This window comes from Salmo trutta, unplaced genomic scaffold (assembly GCF_901001165.1).
Source record: "Salmo trutta unplaced genomic scaffold, fSalTru1.1, whole genome shotgun sequence".
Classification (NCBI taxonomy): Eukaryota; Metazoa; Chordata; class Actinopteri; order Salmoniformes; family Salmonidae; genus Salmo; species Salmo trutta.
In genome coordinates this window covers 365,956-393,696 of record NW_021822680.1, presented here as the reverse complement: position 1 = coordinate 393,696, position 27,741 = coordinate 365,956, and the positions used below count along the sequence as shown (strand labels likewise).

The following is a 27,741-nucleotide window of genomic DNA, read 5'->3' as shown; positions in this document are numbered from 1 at the left end:
TGCCCCCGCACTTTGGCTACCTGGACTATCTGCATTGTGTCGCGCCACCTGCCAACCCCTCTTTTACGCTGCTGCTACTCTCTGTTTACCATATATGCATAGTCACTTTTACCATGCCTACATGTACATACTACCTCAGTCAGCCCGACGAACCGGTTGCATGTATATAGCCTCACTATTGATATAGCCTCACTACTGTATATAGCCTCGCTATTGTTATAGCCTCATTACTGTATATAGCCTCACTACTGTATATAGCCTCACTAATGTATATAGCCTCGCTATTGTTATAGACTCACTACTGTATATAGCCTCGCTATTGTTATAGCCTCATTACTGTATATAGCCTCACTACTGTATATAGCCTCGCTATTGTTATAGCCTCATTACTGTATATAGCCTCACTACTGTATATAGCCTCGCTATTGATATAGCCTCATTACTGTATATAGCCTCGCTATTGTTATAGCCTCACTACTGTATATAGCCTCGCTATTGTTATAGCCTCACTACTGTATATAGCCTCGCTATTGATATAGCCTCATTACTGTATATAGCCTCACTACTGTATATAGCCTCACTACTGTATATAGCCTCATTACTGTATATACCCTCGCTATTGTTATTTTTCACTGTTTTTATTTCTTTACTTATCTATTGTTCACCTAATATCTTTTTTTTTTCAACTTAAATTGCACTGTTGGTTAGACCCTGTAAGTAAGCATTTCACTGTAAGGTCAAAGACCCCAGCCCATCTGTTGTATTCGGAGCACGTGACAAAAAAACTTTGATTTGGAATAGTTTATTACTAAGACACTGACATTAACCCAATACTTTATTGGGACTAAGACGCCTCCTACACTAACCCAATACTTTATTGGGACTAAGACGCCTCCTAGAATAACACAATAGATTATTAGGACTAACACACCTCCCAACGCAATAGTTAATTCGGACTAAGACACCTCCTACACTAACCCAATAGTTTATTAGGACTAAGACACCTTCTACACTAACCCAATAGTTTATTAGGACTAAGACACCTCCTACACTAACCCAATAGTTTATTAGGACTAAGACACCTCCCAACCCAATAGTTTATTAGGACTAAGACACCTTCTACACTAACCCAATAGTTTATTAGGACTAAGACACCTGCTACACTAACCCAATAGTTTATTAGGACTAAGACACCTCCCAACCCAATAGTTTATTAGGACTAAGGCACCTCCTACACTAACCCAATACTTTATTAGGACTAAGACACCTCCTAACCCAATAGTTAATTAGGACTAAGACACCTCCCAACCCAATAGTTTATTAGGACTAAGACACCTCCTACACTAACCCAATAGTTTATTAGGACTAAGACACCTCCTACACTAACCCAATAGTTTATTAGGACTAAGACACCTCCTACACTAACCCAATAGTTTATTAGGACTAAGACACCTCCTACACTAACCCAATAGTTTATTAGGACTAAGACACCTCCTACAATAACCCAATAGTTTATTAGGACTAAGACACCTCCTACACTAACCCAATAGTTTATTAGGACTAAGACACCTCCTACACTAACCCAATAGTTTATTAGGACTAAGACACCTCCTACACTAACCCAATAGTTTATTAGGACTAAGACACCTCCTACACTAACCCAATAGTTTATTAGGACTAAGACACCTCCTACACTAACCCAATAGTTTATTAGGACTAAGACACCTCCTACACTAACCCAATAGTTTATTAGGACTAAGACACCTCCTACACTAACCCAATAGTTTATTAGGACTAAGACACATCCTAACCCAATAGTTAATTAGGACTAAGACACCTCCTACACTAACCCAATAGTTAATTAGGACTAAGACACCTCCCAACCCAATAGTTTATTAGGACTAAGAATCTAAGACACCTCCTACACTAACCCAATAGTTTACTAGGACTAAGACACCTCCTAACCCAATAGTTAATTAGGACTAAGACACCTCCTACACTAACCCAATAGTTTATTAGGACTAAGACACCTCCTAACTCAATAGTTTATAAGGACTAAGACACCTCCTACACTAACCCAATAGTTTATTAGGACTAAGACACCTCCCACACTAACCCAATAGTTTATTAGGACTAAGACACCTCCTACACTAACCCAATAGTTTATTAGGACTAAGACACCTCCTACTCTAACCCAATAGTTTATTAGGACTAAGACACCTCCTACACTAACCCAATAGTTTATTAGGACTAAGACACCACCTACACTACCCCAATAGTTTATTAGGACTAAGACACCTCCTACACTAACCCAATAGTTAATTAGTACTAAGAAACCTCCTACACTAACCCAATAGTTTATTAGGACTAAGACACCTCCTACTCTAACCCAATAGTTTATTAGGACTAAGACACCTCCTACTCTAACCCAATAGTTTATTAGGACTAAGACACCTCCTACACTACCCCAATAGTTAATTAGGACTAAGACACCTCCTACACTAACCCAATAGTTTATTAGGACTAAGACACCTCCTACACTAACCCAATAGTTTATTAGGACTAAGACACCTCCTAACCCAATAGTTTATTAGGACTAAGACACCTCCTAACCCAATAGTTTATTAGGACTAAGACACCTCCCAACCCAATAGTTTATTAGGACTAAGACACCTCCTACTCTAACCCAATAGTTTATTAGGACTAAGACACCTCCAAACCCAATAGTTTATTAGGACTAAGGCACCTCCTACACTACACCAATAGTTTATTAGGACTAAGACACCTCCTACACTACCCCAATAGTTTATTAGGACTAAGACACCTCCTACACTAACCCAATAGTTTATTAGGACTAAGACACCTCCTACACTAACCCAATAGTTTATTAGGACTAAGACACCTCCTACTCTAACCCAATAGTTTATTAGGACTAAGACACCTCCAAACCCAATAGTTTATTAGGACTAAGACACCTCCTACACTAACCCAATGGTTTATTAGGACTAAGACACCTCCTAACCCAATAGTTTATTAGGACTAAGACACCTCCTACACTAACCCAATAGTTAATTAGGACTAAGACACCTCCTACACTAACCCAATAGTTTATTAGGACTAAGACACCTCCCAACCCAATAGTTTATTAGGACTAAGACACCTCCTACACTAACCCAATAGTTTATTAGGACTAAGACACCTCCTAACCCAATAGTTTATTAGCACTAAGACACCTCCTACACTACCCCAGTAGTTTATTAGGACTAAGACACCTCCTACACTAACCCAATAGTTAATTAGGACTAACACACCTCCTACACTAACCCAATAGTTTATTAGGACTAAGGCACCTCCTACACTACACCAATAGTTTATTAGGACTAAGACACCTCCTACACTACCCCAATAGTTTATTAGGACTAAGACACCTCCTACACTAACCCAATAGTTTATTAGGACTAAGACACCTCCTACTCTAACCCAATAGTTTATTAGGACTAAGACACCTCCAAACCCAATAGTTTATTAGGACTAAGACACCTCCTACACTAACCCAATAGTTAATTAGGACTAAGACACCTCCTACACTAACCCAATAGTTTATTAGGACTAAGACACCTTCTACACTACCCCAATAGTTTATTAGGACTAAGACACCTCCTACACTAACCCAATAGTTAATTAGGACTAAGACACCTCCTACACTAACCCAATAGTTTATTAGGACTAAGACACCTCCTAACCCAATAGTTTATAAGGACTAAGACACCTCCTACACTAACCCAATAGTTTATTAGGACTAAGACACCTCCCACACTAACCCAATAGTTTATTAGGACTAAGACACCTCCTACACTAACCCAATAGTTTATTAGGACTAAGACACCTCCTACTCTAACCCAATAGTTTATTAGGACTAAGACACCTCCTACACTAACCCAATAGTTTATTAGGACTAAGACACCTCCTACACTACCCCAATAGTTTATTAGGACTAAGACACCTCCTACACTAACCCAATAGTTAATTAGTACTAAGACACCTCCTACACTAACCCAATAGTTTATTAGGACTAAGACACCTCCTACTCTAACCCAATAGTTTATTAGGACTAAGACACCTCCTACTCTAACCCAATAGTTTATTAGGACTAAGACACCTCCTACACTACCCCAATAGTTAATTAGTACTAAGACACCTCCTACACTAACCCAATAGTTAATTAGGACTAAGACACCTCCTACACTAACCCAATAGTTTATTAGGACTAAGACACCTCCTACACTAACCCAATAGTTTATTAGGACTAAGACACCTCCTAACCCAATAGTTTATTAGGACTAAGACACCTCCTAACCCAATAGTTTATTAGGACTAAGACACCTCCCAACCCAATAGTTTATTAGGACTAAGACACCTCCTACACTAACCCAATAGTTTATTAGGACTAAGACACCTCCTAACCCAATAGTTTATTAGCACTAAGACACCTCCTACACTACCCCAGTAGTTTATTAGCACTAAGACACCTCCTACACTAACCCAATAGTTAATTAGGACTAACACACCTCCTACACTAACCCAATAGTTTATTAGGACTAAGGCACCTCCTACACTACACCAATAGTTTATTAGGACTAAGACACCTCCTACACTACCCCAATAGTTTATTAGGACTAAGACACCTCCTACACTAACCCAATAGTTTATTAGGACTAAGACACCTCCTACACTAACCCAATAGTTTATTAGGACTAAGACACCTCCTACACTAACCCAATAGTTTATTAGGACTAAGACACCTCCTACACTAACCAAATAGTTTATTAGGACTAAGACACCTCCTACTCTAACCCAATAGTTTATTAGGACTAAGACAACTCCAAACCCAATAGTTTATTAGGACTAAGACACCTCCTACACTAACCCAATGGTTTATTAGGACTAAGACACCTCCTAACCCAATAGTTTATTAGGACTAAGACACCTCCTACACTAACCCAATAGTTAATTAGGACTAAGACACCTCCTACACTAACCCAATAGTTTATTAGGACTAAGACACCTTCTACACTACCCTGATAGTTTATTAGGACTAAGACACCTCCTACACTAACCCAATAGTTAATTAGGACTAAGACACCTCCTACACTAACCCAATAGTTTATTAGGACTAAGACACCTCCTACACTAACCCAATAGTTTATTAGGACTAAGACACCTGCTACACTAACCCAATAGTTAATTAGGACTAAGACACCTCCTACACTAACCCAATAGTTTATTAGGACTAAGACACCTCCTACACTAACCCAATAGTTTATTAGGGCTAAGACACCTCCTACACTAACCCAATAGTTTATTAGGACTAAGACACCTCCTACACTAACCCAATAGTTTATTAGGACTAAGACACCTCCTACACTAACCCAATAGTTTATTAGGACTAAGACACTTCCTAACCCAATAGTTTATTAGGACTAAGACACCTCCCAACCCAATAGTTTATTAGGACTAAGACACCTCCTAACCCCATAGTTTATTACGACTAAGACACCTCCTACACTAACCCAATAGTTTATTAGGACTAAGACACCTCCTACACTACCCCAGTAGTTTATTAGCACTAAGACACCTCCTACACTAACCCAATAGTTAATTAGGACTAACACACCTCCTACACTAACCCAATAGTTTATTAGGACTAAGGCACCTCCTACACTACACCAATAGTTTATTAGGACTAAGACACCTCCTACACTACCCCAATAGTTTATTAGGACTAAGACACCTCCTACACTAACCCAATAGTTTATTAGGACTAAGACACCTCCTACACTAACCCAATAGTTTATTAGGACTAAGACACCTCCTACACTAACCCAATAGTTTATTAGGACTAAGACACCTCCTACACTAACCAAATAGTTTATTAGGACTAAGACACCTCCTACTCTAACCCAATAGTTTATTAGGACTAAGACAACTCCAAACCCAATAGTTTATTAGGACTAAGACACCTCCTACACTAACCCAATGGTTTATTAGGACTAAGACACCTCCTAACCCAATAGTTTATTAGGACTAAGACACCTCCTACACTAACCCAATAGTTAATTAGGACTAAGACACCTCCTACACTAACCCAATAGTTTATTAGGACTAAGACACCTTCTACACTACCCTGATAGTTTATTAGGACTAAGACACCTCCTACACTAACCCAATAGTTAATTAGGACTAAGACACCTCCTACACTAACCCAATAGTTTATTAGGACTAAGACACCTCCTACACTAACCCAATAGTTTATTAGGACTAAGACACCTGCTACACTAACCCAATAGTTAATTAGGACTAAGACACCTCCTACACTAACCCAATAGTTTATTAGGACTAAGACACCTCCTACACTAACCCAATAGTTTATTAGGGCTAAGACACCTCCTACACTAACCCAATAGTTTATTAGGACTAAGACACCTCCTACACTAACCCAATAGTTTATTAGGACTAAGACACCTCCTACACTAACCCAATAGTTTATTAGGACTAAGACACTTCCTAACCCAATAGTTTATTAGGACTAAGACACCTCCCAACCCAATAGTTTATTAGGACTAAGACACCTCCTAACCCCATAGTTTATTACGACTAAGACACCTCCTACACTAACCCAATAGTTTATTAGGACTAAGACACCTCCTAACCCAATAGTTTATTAGCACTAAGACACCTCCTACACTAACCCAATAGTTTATTAGGACTAAGACACCTCCTACACTACCCCAGTAGTTTATTAGGACTAAGACACCTCGTACACTAACCCAATAGTTTATTAGGACTAAGACACCTCCTACACTAACCCAATAGTTTATTAGGACTAAGACACCTCCTACACTAACCCAATAGTTTATTAGGACTAAGACACCTCCTACACTACCCCAATAGTTTATTAGGACTAAGACACCTCCCACACTAACCCAATAGTTTATTAGGACTAAGACACCTCCTACTCTAACCCAATAGTTTATTAGGACTAAGACACCTCCTACACTAACCCAATAGTTTATTAGGACTAAGACACCTCCTACACTAACCCAATAGTTTATTAGGACTAAGACACCTCCTACACTAACCCAATAGTTTATTAGGACTAAGACACCTCCTACACTAACACAATGGTTTATTAGGACTAAGACACCTCCTACACTAACCCAATAGTTTATTAGGACTAAGACACCTCCTACACTAACCCAATAGTTAATTAGGACTAAGACACCTCCTACACTAACCCAATAGTTAATTAGGACTAAGACACCTCCTACACTAACCCAATAGTTAATTAGGACTAAGACACCTCCTACACTAACCCAATAGTTTATTAGGACTAAGACACCTCCTACACTAACCCAATAGTTTATTAGGACTAAGACACCTCCTACACTAACCCAATAGTTTATTAGGACTAAGACACCTCCTACACTAACCCAATAGTTTATTAGGACTAAGACACCTCCCACACTAACCCAATAGTTTATTAGGACTAAGACACCTCCTACACTAACCCAATAGTTTATTAGGACTAAGACACCTCCTACACTAACCCAATAGTTTATTAGGACTAAGACACCTCCTACACTAACCCAATAGTTTATTAGGACTAAGACACCTCCTACACTAACCCAATAGTTTATTAGGACTAAGACACCTCCTACACTAACCCAATAGTTTATTAGGACTAAGACACCTCCTACACTAACCCAATAGTTAATTAGGACGAAGACACCTCCTACACTAACCCAATAGTTAATTAGGACTAAGACACCTCCTACACTAACCCAATAGTTAATTAGGACTAAGACACCTCCTACACTAACCCAATAGTTTATTAGGACTAAGACACCTCCTATACTAACCAAATAGTTAATTAGGACTAAGACACCTCCTACACTAACCCAATAGTTTATTAGGACTAAGACACCTCCTACACTAACCCAATAGTTTATTAGGACTAAGACACCTGCTACACTAACCCAATAGTTAATTAGGACTAAGACACCTCCCACACTAACCCAATAGTTAATTAGGACTAAGACACCTCCTACACTAACCCAATAGTTTATTAGGACTAAGACACCTCCCAACCCAATAGTTTATTCGGACTAAGACACCTCCCAACCCAATGGTTTATTAGGACTAAGACACCTCCTACACTAACCCAATAGTTTATTAGGACTAAGGCACCTCCTACACTAACCCAATAGTTTATTAGGACTAAGACACCTCCTACACTACCCCAATAGTTTATTAGGACTAAGACACCTCCTAACCCAATAGTTTATTAGGACTAAGACACCTCCTACACTAACCCAATAGTTTATTAGGACTAAGACACCTCCTACACTAACCCAATAGTTTATTAGGACTAAGACAGTCCTAATAAACTATTGGGTTAGTGTAGGAGGTGTCTTAGTCGTAATAAACTATGGGGTTAGGAGGTGTCTTACCTCCCAACCCAATAGTTTATTAGGACTAAGACACCTCCTAACCCCATAGTTTATTACGACTAAGACACCTCCTACACTAACCCAATAGTTTATTAGGACTAAGACAGTCCTAATAAACTATTGGGTTGGGAGGTGTCTTAGTCCTAATAAACTATTGGGTTAGTGTAGGAGGTGTCTTAGTCGTAATAAACTATGGGGTTAGGAGGTGTCTTACCTCCCAACCCAATAGTTTATTAGGACTAAGACACCTCCTAACCCCATAGTTTATTACGACTAAGACACCTCCTACACTAACCCAATAGTTTATTAGGACTAAGACACCTCCTAACCCAATAGTTTATTAGCACTAAGACACCTCCTACACTAACCCAATAGTTTATTAGGACTAAGACACCTCCTACACTACCCCAGTAGTTTATTAGGACTAAGACACCTCGTACACTAACCCAATAGTTAATTAGGACTAACACACCTCCTACACTACCCCAATAGTTTATTAGGACTAAGACACCTCCTACACTACCCCAATAGTTTATTAGGACTAAGACACCTCCTACACTAACATAATAGTTTATTAGGACTAAGACACCTCCTACACTAACCCAATAGTTTATTAGGACTAAGACACCTCCTACACTACCCCAATAGTTTATTAGGACTAAGACACCTCCTACACTAACCCAATAGTTTATTAGGACTAAGACACCTCCTACACTAACCCAATAGTTTATTAGGACTAAGACACCTCCTACACTAACCCAATCGTTTATTAGGACTAAGACACCTCCCACACTAACCCAATAGTTTATTAGGACTAAGACACCTCCTACTCTAACCCAATAGTTTATTAGGACTAAGACACCTCCAAACCCAATAGTTTATTAGGACTAAGACACCTCCTACACTAACCCAATAGTTTATTAGGACTAAGACACCTCCCAACCCAATAGTTTATTAGGACTAAGACACCTCCTACACTAACACAATGGTTTATTAGGACTAAGACACCTCCTAACCCAATAGTTTATTAGGACTAAGACACCTCCTACACTAACCCAATAGTTAATTAGGACTAAGACACCTCCTACACTAACCCAATAGTTAATTAGGACTAAGACACCTCCTACACTAACCCAATAGTTTATTAGGACTAAGACACCTCCTACACTAACCCAATAGTTTATTAGGACTAAGACACCTCCTACACTAACCCAATAGTTTATTAGGACTAAGACACCTCCTACACTAACCCAATAGTTATTTAGGACTAGGACACCTCCCAACCCAATGGTTTATTAGGACTAAGACACCTCCTACACTAACCCAATAGTTTATTAGGACTAAGGCACCTCCTACACTAACCCAATAGTTTATTAGGACTAAGACACCTCCTACACTACCCCAATAGTTTATTAGGACTAAGACACCTCCTAACCCAATAGTTTATTAGGACTAAGACACCTCCTACACTAACCCAATAGTTTATTAGGACTAAGACACCTCCTACACTAACCCAATAGTTTATTACGACTAAGACACCTCCTACACTAACCCAATAGTTTATTACGACTAAGACACCTCCTACACTAACCCAATAGTTTATTAGGACTAAGACACCTCCTACACTAACCCAATAGTTAATTAGGACTAAGACACCTCCTAACCCAATAGTTAATTAGGACTAAGACACCTCCTACACTAACCCAATAGTTTATTAGGACTAAGACACCTCCTATACTAACCCAATAGTTAATTAGGACTAAGACACCTCCTACACTAACCCAATAGTTAATTAGGACTAAGACACCTCCTAACCCAATAGTTAATTAGGACTAAGACACCTCCTACACTAACCCAATAGTTTATTAGGACTAAGACACCTCCTATACTAACCCAATAGTTTAATTAGGACTAAGACACCTCCTACACTAACCCAATAGTTTATTAGGACTAAGACACATCCTAACCCAATAGTTTATTAGGACTAAGACACCTCCCAACCCAATAGTTTATTCGGACTAAGACACCTCCCAACCCAATGGTTTATTAGGACTAAGACACCTCCTACACTAACCCAATAGTTTATTAGGACTAAGACACCTCCTACACTAACCCAATAGTTTATTAGGACTAAGACACCTCCCACACTAACCCAATAGTTTATTAGGACTAAGACACCTCCTACACTAACCCAATAGTTTATTAGGACTAAGACACCTCCTACACTAACCCAATAGTTATTAGGACTAAGACACCTCCTACACTAACCCAATAGTTTATTAGGACTAAGACACCTCCTACACTAACCCAATAGTTTATTAGGACTAAGACACCTCCTACACTAACCCAATAGTTTATTAGGACTAAGACACCTCCTACACTAACCCAATAGTTAATTAGGACGAAGACACCTCCTACACTAACCCAATAGTTAATTAGGACTAAGACACCTCCTACACTAACCCAATAGTTTAATTAGGACTAAGACACCTCCTACACTAACCAAGTAGTTTATTAGGACTAAGACACCTCCTATACTAACCAAATAGTTAATTAGGACTAAACACCTCCTACACTAACCCAATAGTTTATTAGGACTAAGACACCTCCTACACTACCCAATAGTTTATTAGGACTAAGACACCTGCTACACTAACCAATAGTTAATTAGGACTAAGACACCTCCCACACTAACCCAATAGTTAATTAGGACTAAGACACCTCCTACACTAACCCAATAGTTTATTAGGACTAAGACACCTCCAACCCAATAGTTTATTAGGACTAAGACACCTCCTCTACCCAATAGGTTTATTAGGACTAAGACACTCCAACCCAATAGTTTATTAGGACTAAGACACCTCCTACACTAACCCAATAGTTTATTAGGACTAGACACCTCCTCACGAACCCAATAGTTTATTAGGACTAAGACAACCTTCCTACACTAACACAATAGGTTATTGGACTAAGACACCTCCTAACCCAATAGTTTATTAGGACTAAGACACCTCCTACACTAACCCAATAGTTAATTAGACTAAGACACTCATACACTAACCCAATAGTACTTAGGACTAAGACACCTCCTACACTAACCCAATAGTTTATTAGACTAAGACACTTCCTACACTAACCCAATAGTTTATTAGGACTAAGGACACCTCCCTACACTAACCCCAATAGTTTATTAGGACTAAGACACCCTCCCCCTACACTAACCCAATAGTTTATTAGGACTAAGACACCTCCCACACTAACCCAATAGTTTATTAGGACTAAGACACCTCCTACACTAACCCAATAGTTTATTAGGACTAAGACACCTCCTACACTAACCCAATAGTTTATTAGGACTAAGACACCTCCTACACTAACCCAATAGTTTATTAGGACTAAGACACCTCCTACACTAACCCAATAGTTTATTAGGACTAAGACACTTCCTAACCCAATAGTTTATTAGGACTAAGACACCTCCCAACCCAATAGTTTATTAGGACTAAGACACCTCCTAACCCCATAGTTTATTACGACTAAGACACCTCCTACACTAACCCAATAGTTTATTAGGACTAAGACACCTCCTAACCCAATAGTTTATTAGCACTAAGAGACCTCCTACACTAACCCAATAGTTTATTAGGACTAAGACACCTCCTACACTACCCCAGTAGTTTATTAGGACTAAGACACCTCGTACACTAACCCAATAGTTAATTAGGACTAACACACCTCCTACACTACCCCAATAGTTTATTAGGACTAAGACACCTCCTACACTACCCCAATAGTTTATTAGGACTAAGACACCTCCTACACTAACCCAATAGTTTATTAGGACTAAGACACCTCCTACACTAACCCAATAGTTTATTAGGACTAAGACACCTCCTACACTACCCCAATAGTTTATTAGGACTAAGACACCTCCCACACTAACCCAATAGTTTATTAGGACTAAGACACCTCCTACTCTAACCCAATAGTTTATTAGGACTAAGACACCTCCAAACCCAATAGTTTATTAGGACTAAGACACCTCCTACACTAACCCAATAGTTTATTAGGACTAAGACACCTCCCAACCCAATAGTTTATTAGGACTAAGACACCTCCTACACTAACACAATGGTTTATTAGGACTAAGACACCTCCTAACCCAATAGTTTATTAGGACTAAGACACCTCCTACACTAACCCAATAGTTAATTAGGACTAAGACACCTCCTACACTAACCCAATAGTTAATTAGGACTAAGACACCTCCTACACTAACCCAATAGTTTATTAGGACTAAGACACCTCCTACACTAACCCAATAGTTAATTAGGACTAAGACACCTCCTACACTAACCCAATAGTTTATTAGGACTAAGACACCTCCTACACTAACCCAATAGTTTATTAGGACTAAGACACCTCCTATACTAACCAAATAGTTAATTAGGACTAAGACACCTCCTACACTAACCCAATAGTTTATTAGGACTAAGACACCTCCTACACTAACCCAATAGTTTATTAGGACTAAGACACCTGCTACACTAACCCAATAGTTAATTAGGACTAAGACACCTCCCACACTAACCTAATAGTTAATTAGGACTAAGACACCTCCTACACTAACCCAATAGTTTATTAGGACTAAGACACCTCCCAACCCAATAGTTTATTCGGACTAAGACACCTCCCAACCCAATGGTTTATTAGGACTAAGACACCTCCTACACTAACCCAATAGTTTATTAGGACTAAGACACCTCCCAACCCAATGGTTTATTAGGACTAAGACACCTCCTACACTAACCCAATAGTTTATTAGGACTAAGACACCTACTACACTAACCCAATAGTTTATTAGGACTAAGGCACCTCCTACACTAACCCAATAGTTTATTAGGACTAAGACACCTCCTACACTACCCCAATAGTTTATTAGGACTAAGACACCTCCTAACCCAATAGTTTATTAGGACTAAGACACCTCCTACACTAACCCAATAGTTTATTAGGACTAAGACACCTCCTACACTAACCCAATAGTTTATTAGGACTAAGACAGTCCTAATAAACTATTGGGTTAGTGTAGGAGGTGTCTTAGTCGTAATAAACTATGGGGTTAGGAGGTGTCTTACCTCCCAACCCAATAGTTTATTAGGACTAAGACACCTCCTAACCCAATAGTTTATTAGGACTAAGACACCTCCTACACTAACCCAATAGTTTATTAGGACTAAGACAGTCCTAATAAACTATTGGGTTGGGAGGTGTCTTAGTCCTAATAAACTATTGGGTTAGTGTAGGAGGTGTCTTAGTCGTAATAAACTATGGGGTTAGGAGGTGTCTTAGTCCTAATAAACTATTGGTTGGGAGGTAAGACACCTCCTAACCCCATAGTTTATTACGACTAAGACACCTCCTACACTAACCCAATAGTTTATTAGGACTAAGACACCTCCTAACCCAATAGTTTATTAGCACTAAGACACCTCCTACACTAACCCAATAGTTTATTAGGACTAAGACACCTCCTACACTACCCCAGTAGTTTATTAGGACTAAGACACCTCGTACACTAACCCAATAGTTAATTAGGACTAACACACCTCCTACACTACCCCAATAGTTTATTAGGACTAAGACACCTCCTACACTACCCCAATAGTTTATTAGGACTAAGACACCTCCTACACTAACCCAATAGTTTATTAGGACTAAGACACCTCCTACACTAACCCAATAGTTTATTAGGACTAAGACACCTCCTACACTACCCCAATAGTTTATTAGGACTAAGACACCTCCTACACTAACCCAATAGTTTATTAGGACTAAGACACCTCCTACACTAACCCAATAGTTTATTAGGACTAAGACACCTCCTACACTAACCCAATAGTTTATTAGGACTAAGACACCTCCCACACTAACCCAATAGTTTATTAGGACTAAGACACCTCCTACTCTAACCCAATAGTTTATTAGGACTAAGACACCTCCAAACCCAATAGTTTATTAGGACTAAGACACCTCCTACACTAACCCAATAGTTTATTAGGACTAAGACACCTCCCAACCCAATAGTTTATTAGGACTAAGACACCTCCTACACTAACACAATGGTTTATTAGGACTAAGACACCTCCTAACCCAATAGTTTATTAGGACTAAGACACCTCCTACACTAACCCAATAGTTTATTAGGACTAAGACACCTCCTACACTAACCCAATAGTTTATTAGGACTAAGACACCTCCTACACTAACCCAATAGTTTATTACGACTAAGACACCTCCTACACTAACCCAATAGTTTATTACGACTAAGACACCTCCTACACTAACCCAATAGTTTATTAGGACTAAGACACCTCCTACACTAACCCAATAGTTAATTAGGACTAAGACACCTCCTAACCCAATAGTTAATTAGGACTAAGACACCTCCTACACTAACCCAATAGTTTATTAGGACTAAGACACCTCCTATACTAACCCAATAGTTAATTAGGACTAAGACACCTCCTACACTAACCCAATAGTTAATTAGGACTAAGACACCTCCTAACCCAATAGTTAATTAGGACTAAGACACCTCCTACACTAACCCAATAGTTTATTAGGACTAAGACACCTCCTATACTAACCCAATAGTTAATTAGGACTAAGACACCTCCTACACTAACCCAATAGTTTATTAGGACTAAGACACATCCTAACCCAATAGTTTATTAGGACTAAGACACCTCCCAACCCAATAGTTTATTCGGACTAAGACACCTCCCAACCCAATAGTTTATTCGGACTAAGACACCTCCTAACCCAATAGTTTATTAGGACTAAGACACCTCCCACACTAACCCAATAGTTTATTAGGACTAAGACACCTCCTACTCTAACCCAATAGTTTATTAGGACTAAGACACCTCCAAACCCAATAGTTTATTAGGACTAAGACACCTCCTACACTAACCCAATAGTTTATTAGGACTAAGACACCTCCTACACTAACACAATGGTTTATTAGGACTAAGACACCTCCTAACCCAATAGTTTATTAGGACTAAGACACCTCCTACACTAACCCAATAGTTAATTAGGACTAAGACACCTCCTACACTAACCCAATAGTTAACTAGGACTAAGACACCTCCCACACTAACCCAATAGTTTATTAGGACTAAGACACCTCCTACACTAACCCAATAGTTTATTAGGACTAAGACACCTCCTACACTAACCCAATAGTTTATTAGGACTAAGACACCTCCTACACTAACCCAATAGTTAATTAGGACTAAGACACCTCCTACACTAACCCAATAGTTAATTAGGACTAAGACACCTCCTACACTAACCCAATAGTTTATTAGGACTAAGACACCTCCTATACTAACCAAATAGTTAATTAAGACTAAGACACCTCCTACACTAACCCAATAGTTTATTAGGACTAAGACACCTCCTACACTAACCCAATAGTTTATTAGGACTAAGACACCTGCTACACTAACCCAATAGTTAATTAGGACTAAGACACCTCCCACACTAACCCAATAGTTAATTAGGACTAAGACACCTCCTACACTAACCCAATAGTTTATTAGGACTAAGACACCTCCCAACCCAATAGTTTATTCGGACTAAGACACCTCCCAACCCAATGGTTTATTAGGACTAAGACACCTCCTACACTAACCCAATAGTTTATTAGGACTAAGACACCTACTACACTAACCCAATAGTTTATTAGCACTAAGACACCTCCTACACTAACCCAATAGTTATTTAGGACTAAGACACCTCCCAACCCAATGGTTTATTAGGACTAAGACACCTCCTACACTAACCCAATAGTTTATTAGGACTAAGGCACCTCCTACACTAACCCAATAGTTTATTAGGACTAAGACACCTCCTACACTACCCCAATAGTTTATTAGGACTAAGACACCTCCTAACCCAATAGTTTATTAGGACTAAGACACCTCCTACACTAACCCAATAGTTTATTAGGACTAAGACACCTCCTACACTAACCCAATAGTTTATTAGGACTAAGACACCTCCTACACTAACCCAATAGTTTATTACGACTAAGACACCTCCTACACTAACCCAATAGTTTATTAGGACTAAGACACCTCCTACACTAACCCAATAGTTAATTAGGACTAAGACACCTCCTAACCCAATAGTTAATTAGGACTAAGACACCTCCTACACTAACCCAATAGTTTATTAGGACTAAGACACCTCCTATACTAACCCAATAGTTAATTAGGACTAAGACACCTCCTATACTAACCCAATAGTTAATTAGGACTAAGACACCTCCTACACTAACCCAATAGTTTATTAGGACTAAGACACCTCCTACACTAACCCAATAGTTTATTAGGACTAAGACACCTCCTATACTAACCAAATAGTTAATTAAGACTAAGACACCTCCTACACTAACCCAATAGTTTATTAGGACTAAGACACCTCCTACACTAACCCAATAGTTTATTAGGACTAAGACACCTGCTACACTAACCCAATAGTTAATTAGGACTAAGACACCTCCCACACTAACCCAATAGTTAATTAGGACTAAGACACCTCCTACACTAACCCAATAGTTTATTAGGACTAAGACACCTCCCAACCCAATAGTTTATTCGGACTAAGACACCTCCCAACCCAATGGTTTATTAGGACTAAGACACCTCCTACACTAACCCAATAGTTTATTAGGACTAAGACACCTCCTACACTACCCCAATAGTTTATTAGGACTAAGACACCTCCTACACTAACCCAATAGTTTATTAGGACTAAGACACCTCCTACACTAACCCAATAGTTTATTAGGACTAAGACACCTCCAAACCCAATAGTTTATTAGGACTAAGACACCTCCCAACCCAATAGTTTATTAGGACTACGACACCTCCTACACTAACCCAATAGTTTATTAGGACTAAGACACCTCCTAACCCAATAGTTTATTAGGACTAAGACACCTCCTACACTAACCCAATAGTTTATTAGGACTAAGACACCTCCTACACTAACCCAATAGTTAACTAGGACTAAGACACCTCCCACACTAACCCAATAGTTTATTAGAACTAAGACACCTCCTACACTAACCCAATAGTTTATTAGGACTAAGACACCTCCTACACTAACCCAATAGTTGATTAGGACTAAGACACCTCCCAACCCAATAGTTTATTAGCACTAAGACACCTCCTACTCTAACCCAATAGTTTATTAGGACTAAGACACCTCCTACACTAACCCAATAGTTTATTAGGACTAAGACACCTCCCAACCCAATAGTTTATTAGGACTAAGACACCTCCTACACTAACCCAATAGTTTATTAGGACTAAGACACCTCCTAACCCAATAGTTTATTAGGACTAAGACACCTCCTACACTAACCCAATAGTTTATTAGGACTAAGACACCTCCTACACTAACCCAATAGTTAATTAGGACTAAGACACCTCCTACACTAACCCAATAGTTAATTAGGACTAAGACACCTCCTACACTAACCCAATAGTTTATTAGGACTAAGACACCTCCTATACTAACCAAATAGTTAATTAGGACTAAGACACCTCCTACACTAACCCAATAGTTTATTAGGACTAAGACACCTCCTACACTAACCCAATAGTTTATTAGGACTAAGACACCTGCTACACTAACCCAATAGTTAATTAGGACTAAGACACCTCCCACACTAACCCAATAGTTAATTAGGACTAAGACACCTCCTACACTAACCCAATAGTTTATTAGGACTAAGACACCTCCCAACCCAATAGTTTATTCGGACTAAGACACCTCCCAACCCAATGGTTTATTAGGACTAAGACACCTCCTACACTAACCCAATAGTTTATTAGGACTAAGACACCTCCTACACTAACCCAATAGTTTATTAGCACTAAGACACCTCCTACACTAACCCAATAGTTATTTAGGACTAAGACACCTCCCAACTCAATGGTTTATTAGGACTAAGACACCTCCTACACTAACCCAATAGTTTATTAGGACTAAGACACCTCCTATACTAACCCAATAGTTAATTAGGACTAAGACACCTCCTACACTAACCCAATAGTTTATTAGGACTAAGACACCTGCTACACTAACCCAATAGTTAATTAGGACTAAGACACCTCCTATACTAACCCAATAGTTAATTAGGACTAAGACACCTCCTACACTACCCCAATAGTTTATTAGGACTAAGACACCTCCTACACTAACCCAATAGTTTATTAGGACTAAGACACCTCCTACACTAACCCAATAGTTTATTAGGACTAAGACACCTCCAAACCCAATAGTTTATTAGGACTAAGACACCTCCTACACTAACACAATAGTTTATTAGGACTAAGACACCTCCTAACCCAATAGTTTATTAGGACTAAGACACCTCCTACACTAACCCAATAGTTAACTAGGACTAAGACACCTCCCACACTAACCCAATAGTTTATTAGGACTAAGACACCTCCTACACTAACCCAATAGTTTATTAGGACTAAGACACCTCCTACACTAACCCAATAGTTTATTAGGACTAAGACACCTCCCAACCCAATAGTTTATTAGCACTAAGACACCTCCTACTCTAACCCAATAGTTTATTAGGACTAAGACACCTCCTACACTAACCCAATAGTTTATTAGGACTAAGACACCTCCTACACTAACCCAATAGTTTATTAGGACTAAGACACCTCCTACACTAACCCAATAGTTTATTAGGACTAAGACACCTCCTAACCCAATAGTTTATTAGGACTAAGACACCTCCTACACTAACCCAATAGTTTATTAGGACTAAGACACCTCCTACACTAACCCAATAGTTAACTAGGACTAAGACACCTCCCACACTAACCCAATAGTTTATTAGGACTAAGACACCTCCCACACTAACCCAATAATTTATTAGGACTAAGACACCTCCTACACTAACCCAATAGTTTATTAGGACTAAGACACCTCCTACACTAACCCAATAGTTTATTAGGACTAAGACACCTCCTAACCCCATAGTTTATTACGACTAAGACACCTCCTACACTAACCCAATAGTTAATTAGGACTAAGACACATCCTACACTAACCCAATAGTTTATTAGGACTAAGACACCTCCTACACTAACCCAATAGTTTATTAGGACTAAGACACCTCCTAACCCCATAGTTTATTACGACTAAGACACCTCCTACACTAACCCAATAGTTTATTAGGACTAAGACACCTCCTAACCCAATAGTTAATTAGGACTAAGACACCTCCTACACTAACCCAATAGTTTATTAGGACTAAGACACCTCCTACACTAACCCCAATAGTTTATTAGGACTAAGACACCTCCTACACTACCCCAATAGTTTATTAGGACTAAGACACCTCCTACACTACCCCAATAGTTAATTAGGACTAAGACACCTCCTACACTAACCCAATAGTTTATTAGGACTAAGACACCTCCTAACCCAATAGTTTATTAGGACTAAGACACCTCCTAACCCAATAGTTTATTAGGACTAAGACACCTCCTACACTAACCCAATAGTTTATTAGGACTAAGACACCTCCTACACTAACCCAATAGTTAATTAGGACTAAGACACCTCCTACACTAACCCAATAGTTAATTAGGACTAAGACACCTCCTACACTAACCCAATAGTTTATTAGGACTAAGACACCTCCTATACTAACCAAATAGTTAATTAGGACTAAGACACCTCCTACACTAACCCAATAGTTTATTAGGACTAAGACACCTCCTACACTAACCCAATAGTTTATTAGGACTAAGACACCTGCTACACTAACCCAATAGTTAATTAGGACTAAGACACCTCCCACACTAACCCAATAGTTAATTAGGACTAAGACACCTCCTACACTAACCCAATAGTTTATTAGGACTAAGACACCTCCCAACCCAATAGTTTATTCGGACTAAGACACCTCCCAACCCAATGGTTTATTAGGACTAAGACACCTCCTACACTAACCCAATAGTTTATTAGGACTAAGACACCTACTACACTAACCCAATAGTTTATTAGCACTAAGACACCTCCTACACTAACCCAATAGTTATTTAGGACTAAGACACCTCCCAACTCAATGGTTTATTAGGACTAAGACACCTCCTACACTAACCCAATAGTTTATTAGGACTAAGACACCTCCTATACTAACCCAATAGTTAATTAGGACTAAGACACCTCCTACACTAACCCAATAGTTTATTAGGACTAAGACACCTGCTACACTAACCCAATAGTTAATTAGGACTAAGACACCTCCTATACTAACCCAATAGTTAATTAGGACTAAGACACCTCCTACACTACCCCAATAGTTTATTAGGACTAAGACACCTCCTACACTAACCCAATAGTTTATTAGGACTAAGACACCTCCTACACTAACCCAATAGTTTATTAGGACTAAGACACCTCCAAACCCAATAGTTTATTAGGACTAAGACACCTCCTACACTAACCCAATAGTTTATTAGGACTAAGACACCTCCTAACCCAATAGTTTATTAGGACTAAGACACCTCCTACACTAACCCAATAGTTAACTAGGACTAAGACACCTCCCACACTAACCCAATAGTTTATTAGGACTAAGACACCTCCTACACTAACCCAATAGTTTATTAGGACTAAGACACCTCCTACACTAACCCAATAGTTTATTAGGACTAAGACACCTCCCAACCCAATAGTTTATTAGCACTAAGACACCTCCTACTCTAACCCAATAGTTTATTAGGACTAAGACACCTCCTACACTAACCCAATAGTTTATTAGGACTAAGACACCTCCTACACTAACCCAATAGTTTATTAGGACTAAGACACCTCCTACACTAACCCAATAGTTTATTAGGACTAAGACACCTCCTAACCCAATAGTTTATTAGGACTAAGACACCTCCTACACTAACCCAATAGTTTATTAGGACTAAGACACCTCCTACACTAACCCAATAGTTAACTAGGACTAAGACACCTCCCACACTAACCCAATAGTTTATTAGGACTAAGACACCTCCCACACTAACCCAATAATTTATTAGGACTAAGACACCTCCTACACTAACCCAATAGTTTATTAGGACTAAGACACCTCCTACACTAACCCAATAGTTTATTAGGACTAAGACACCTCCTAACCCCATAGTTTATTACGACTAAGACACCTCCTACACTAACCCAATAGTTAATTAGGACTAAGACACATCCTACACTAACCCAATAGTTTATTAGGACTAAGACACCTCCTACACTAACCCAATAGTTTATTAGGACTAAGACACCTCCTAACCCCATAGTTTATTACGACTAAGACACCTCCTACACTAACCCAATAGTTTATTAGGACTAAGACACCTCCTAACCCAATAGTTAATTAGGACTAAGACACCTCCTACACTAACCCAATAGTTTATTAGGACTAAGACACCTCCTACACTAACCCCAATAGTTTATTAGGACTAAGACACCTCCTACACTACCCCAATAGTTTATTAGGACTAAGACACCTCCTACACTACCCCAATAGTTAATTAGGACTAAGACACCTCCTACACTAACCCAATAGTTAATTAGGACTAAGACACCTCCTACACTAACCCAATCGTTTATTAGGACTAAGACACCTCCTACACTAACCCAATAGTTTATTAGGACTAAGACACCTCCTACACTAACCCAATAGTTAATTAGGACTAAGACACCTCCCAACCCAATAGTTTATTAGGACTAAGACACCTCCTACACTAACCCAATAGTTTATTAGGACTAAGACACCTCCCAACCCAATAGTTAATTAGGACCAAGACACCTCCTACACTAACCCAATAGTTTATTAGGACTAAGACACCTCCTACACTAACCCAATAGTTTATTAGGACTAAGACACCTCCTACACTAACCCAATAGTTTATTAGGACTAAGACACCTCCTACACTACCCCAATAGTTTATTAGGACTAAGACACCTCCTACACTACCCCAATAGTTTATTAGGACTAAGACACCTCCTACACTAACCCAATAGTTTATTAGGACCAAGACACCTCCTACACTAACCCAATAGTTTATTAGGACTAAGACACCTCCTACACTAACCCTATAGTTTATTAGGACTAAGACACCTCCTAACCCAATATTTAATTAGGACTAAGACACCTCCTACACTAACCCAATAGTTTATTAGGACTAAGACACCTCCTACACTAACCCAATAGTTTATTAGGACTAAGACACCTCCTACACTAACCCAATAGTATATTTAGTTCTAATCATGCCGTAGTTTGTTCCTCTTACCCAAAGTCAATGGTTTATTCGGACTAATTCTACCGTAATTTGTTGTGCAGAAACTCTTGCTCCACGTTGATGTCAGTGGTGGTCTTGTGTTTGGAGATGGGGGTCCTGCGAGCGCTGGGGAACTCAAAGTCCCAGTCACAGTTGACAGTTAGAGGCAGGACCAGGTCTGGCTTCCTGCAGGAGGAACAGCAGCATCGGGGGGCATGGCTCAGCAGACGAGTCTTCTGAAGAAGTTAACAGGTTCACAACAATTTACTTCCAGGTGCATAAAGGGGGGAAATCTAAAGTTTAGCTATGTACTATTTGGGGTTGATATACATTAAACATGTTGTGGAGCATGTACTGTGTTCCTTCTGAAATTATAACTATATATTACTAACCATAGTCAACAATAGAAATATATTTAATAAGATTAAGATCATTTTAACTAGTATTTTAGGTTAGTTGAAATAGCTAAAACCTTCATTGATGGAACAACAAACCAACCTCCTATAATGCCAGTGAATAAATCCAACATAATAAGTAAATAGTAACAAGAACGTTAGATAACTAAATAAAGGTTAGGGCTAAGTTAGTCAACTACTTGCCCTTGCATGCCCATCCAGGACTTTCTTGGAGTGGTTGTCCAAGACATTAAATGAGGCAAGAAGTCTGGTTGTCATCTTTAGACACTGAAATTACATCAGAAATACATTAGCAACATACCTATATTATATACTGTATTAGCTATATTATATAGCTCATATTATATATATTATATACTGTTAGTATTATACTGTTAGTTGAGCTACTTAACTGCCAACAGTGGCAGCTAACGTTAGCTATCAGCCAAACGGAGTTAGACACATCTTTGAACTTAAATACCCAGCTAGCTACCGTTTATGACACTGGTAGTCTGCTAACAACTTCCGTTCCATCTTCCACACAGCCAGAACAGTTCCTCTCAGGTAGCTAACTACCATCAGCGGTCTTTCCAGCTCGCCACACAAACTACCATGTTGACGCATGCGTCATGCCAGTTACCATAGCAACACGCCAACAGGAGCCAACCGGAACAGGGGAGACAGAAACAAGCGGTGTAGTGGTAGAACAGCGCCCTCATGCGGTTTAGTATAAAGTTCACAAAATATATACTACTATACTGAACAAAAAATATAAACGCAGCATGTAAAGTGATGGTCCCATTTTTCATGAGCTTAAATAAAATATCCCAGATATGTTCCATACTTATAAAAAGCTTATTTCTCTCAAATGTGCACAAATTTGTTACATCCCTGTTCGTGAGCATTTCATCTTTGCCAAGATAATTAATCCACCTGACAGGTGTGGCATATGAAGAATTTTAAAACAGCATGATCATTACACCTTTTGCTGGGGACAATAAAAGGCCACTCTACAATGTGCAGTTTGGTCACACAACACAATGCAACAGATGTTTAAAGTGTTGAGGGAGCATGCAATTGGCATGCTGACTGCAGGAAAGTCCATCAGAGCTGTTGGCAGAGAATTGAAAGTCAATTTCTCTACCATAAGCCTCCTCCAACATCATTTTAGAATGGGGATCCATAATAAACCCCAGGAAGAGTAGCTGCTGCCTTGGCAGGGACTAATGGGGATCCATAATAAACCCCCAGGAAGAGTAGCTGCTGCCTTGGCAGGAACTAATGGGGATCCATAATAAACCCCAGGAAGAGTAGCTGCTACCTTGGCAGGAACTAATGGGGATCCATAATAAACCCCAGGAAGAGTAGCTGCTGCCTTGGTAGGAACTAATGGGGACCCATAATAAATACAAATACCTGAACCACACCTTTATTTGCCAAGGTAGAGTACATGATCAATGAATATATTCAATGTACAAGCTACAACAGGCCTGGGCAATTATTTTCCATGGAGGGCCACATTAGAATATATTTTTGGCATCACGGGCCAGAATCACATTACAGGATTATACATGTGTATGACTGTTGACAGATATATCTACTGTAAATTACGTACAGATATGCATTTAAAAAAAAAATATGTAACATGCACAGAAATAAACCACTTCCATGTTGTCCTTTTGGTAGGCATTTTCATTATTTAACATGCAATGAACTACACGGAGGTAAAAGTACACTGTGCATTTAGCACCACGGACAGAACTGTTAACGGGTTATGCACAAAAACAAGAAAGAGAGAGAGCTCAACATTACATTCAAGCAGTGTGAGGAGTGAAGTCTCTGATGGGCATTGACTAGAGCAGTGAAGTCAGGTATAGTTTCTGACGTCGCTATGCGCAGGATTGCTGAGAGGTGAGTCAGTAAGAGATGATCTGTGCCTTGACTTGTCATACACTGCTCAAAAAAATAAAGGGAACACTTAAACAACACAATGTAACTCCAAGTCAATCACACTTCTGTGAAATCAAACTGTCCACTTAGGAAGCAACACTGATTGACAATAAATTTCACATGCTGTTGTGCAAATGGAATAGACAACAGGTGGAAATTATAGGCAATTAGCAAGACACCCCCAATAAAGGAGTGGTTCTGCAGGTGGGGACCACAGACCACTTCTCAGTTCCTATGCTTCCTGGCTGATGTTTTGGTCACTTTTGAATGCTGGCGGTGCTTTCACTCTAGTGGTAGCATGAGACGGAGTCTACAACCCACACAAGTGGCTCAGGTAGTGCAGCTCATCCAGGATGGCACATCAATGCGAGCTGTGGCAAGAAGGTTTGCTGTGTCTGTCAGCGTAGTGTCCAGAGCATGGAGGCACTACCAGGAAACAGGCCAGTACATCAGGAGACGTGGAGGAGGCCGTAGGAGGGCAACAACCCAGCAGCAGGACCGCTACCTCCGCCTTTGTGCAAGGAGGAGCAGGAGGAGCACTGCCAGAGCCCTGCAAAATGACCTCCAGCAGGCCCCAAATGTGCATGTGTCTGCTCAAACGGTCAGAAACAGACTCCATGAGGGTGGTATGAGGGCCCGATGTCCACAGGTGGGGGTTGTGCTTACAGCCCAACACCGTGCAGGACGTTTGGCATTTGCCAGAGAACACCAAGATTGGCAAATTCGCCACTGGCGCCCTGTGCTCTTCACAGATGAAAGCAGTTTCACACTGAGCACGTGACAGACATGACAGAGTCTGGAGACGCTGTGGAGAACGTTCTGCTGCCTGCAACATCCTCCAACATGACCAGTTTGGCGGTGGGTCAGTCATGGTGTGGCATTTCTTTGGGGGGCCGCACAGCCCTCCATGTGCTCGCCAGAGGTAGCCTGACTGCCATTAGGTACCGAGATGAGATCCTCAGACCCCTTGTGAGACCATATGCTGGTGCGGTTGGCCCTGGGTTCCTCCTAATGCAAGACAATGCTAGACCTCATGTGGCTGGAGTGTGTCAGCAGTTCCTGCAAGAGGAAGGCATTGATGCTATGGACTGGCCCGCCCGTTCCCCAGACCTGAATCCAATTGAGCACATCTGGGACATCATGTCTCGCTCCATCCACCAACGCCACGTTGCACCACAGACTGTCCAGGAGTTGGCGGATGCTTTAGTCCAGGTCTGGGAGGAGATCCCTCAGGAGACCATCCACCACCTCATCAGGAGCATGCCCAGGCGTTGTAGGGAGGTCATACAGGCACGTGGAGGCCACACACACTTCTGAGCCTCATTTTGACTTGTTTTAAGGACATTACATCAAAGTTGGATCAGCCTGTAGTGTGGTTTTCCACTTTAATTTTGAGTGACTCCAAATCCAGACTTCCATGGGTTGATAAATTGGATTTCCATTGATTATTTTTGTGTGATTTTGTTGTCAGCACATTCAACTAACTATGTAAAGAATAAAGTATTTAATAATATTATTTCTTTCATTCAGATCTAGGATGTTTTGTTAAAGTGTTCCCTTTATTTTTTTGAGCAGTATATTTCATCACTGAAAATGTCTGTTCACATACATAGGTTAACCCAAACAGTACAAACATCTGAGCATGACACCTAATCTTTGGAAAGTTTTGTTCATCGAGAGATGCATAGAACCTCGTCAGTGACATTTGTTTTGAATAGTTCTCCAATCACTGCATCAGATTGAAGATCGATAAGGTCTAGTTGCAGGTCAGTGGGAGCGTTATCCACATTGAAGATGAAAGGAGAGGAAACCAACAGCATGTCATTTTCCAAAACTTTGAAATCCTCAAAACGATGAGAAAACTAACCCTAACCCTAACCATTCAAAGCTCGCAGCAGTGATGTACAGTTGAAGTCAGAAGTTTACATACACTTAGGTCGAAGTCATTAAAACTCGTTTTTCAACCACTCCACAAATTTCTTGTTAACAAACTATAGTTTTGGCAAGTCGGTTAGGACATCTACTTTGTGCATGACACAAGTAATTTTTCCAACAATTGTTTACAGACAGATTATTTCACTTATAATTCATTGTATCACAATTGAAGTAGGTCAGAAGTTTACATACACTAAGTTGACTGTGCCTTTAAACAGCTTGGAAAATTCCAGAAAATGTTATGGCTTTAGAAGCTTCTGATAGGCTTTAGCCAACAAGTGCTCAGCATATGTGGGAACTCCTTTAAGACTGTTGGAAAAGCATTCCAGGTGAAGCCAAGAGTATGCAAAGCTTTCATCAAGGCAAAGGGTGGCTACTTTGAAGAATCTCAAATATAAAATATAATTATCTAGAAAATTGCAAAAATAAAGAAAAACCCTTGATTGAGTAGGTGTGTCCAAACTTTTGACTGGTACTGTAAGTTAAGCTGTTAACGTTACCCTGAGTTGTGAATTTCTCAACCCCCTACGAATGTTCAGTGTCGCCAACTTAGCGACTTTGTCGCTA

At 39.7% G+C, this 27,741-nt stretch overlaps 1 protein-coding gene across 3 annotated transcripts in view; it reads right to left on the bottom strand.

The window, feature by feature from the left end:
* LOC115183228 (serine/arginine repetitive matrix protein 1) overlaps positions 1–23,964 on the bottom strand; it is a 33,783-nt gene extending 9,819 nt beyond the window's left edge. The window contains exons 1-3 of one of the 3 annotated variants that reach the window (XM_029744564.1): positions 23,783–23,964; positions 23,494–23,577; positions 22,940–23,130 (exon numbers count right to left, since the gene is read on the bottom strand). In XM_029744564.1, the coding sequence (XP_029600424.1) occupies positions 22,940–23,130; positions 23,494–23,568 (266 nt within the window). In that variant the 5' untranslated portion in view covers positions 23,569–23,577; positions 23,783–23,964. Of the gene's footprint in view, positions 1–22,939; positions 23,131–23,493; positions 23,655–23,702; positions 23,760–23,782 lie in introns of those variants that run through there. The other 2 variants (XM_029744565.1, XM_029744566.1) reach the window with 2 other exon arrangements.
* Between the last annotated feature and the right edge of the window lie 3,777 nt (positions 23,965–27,741).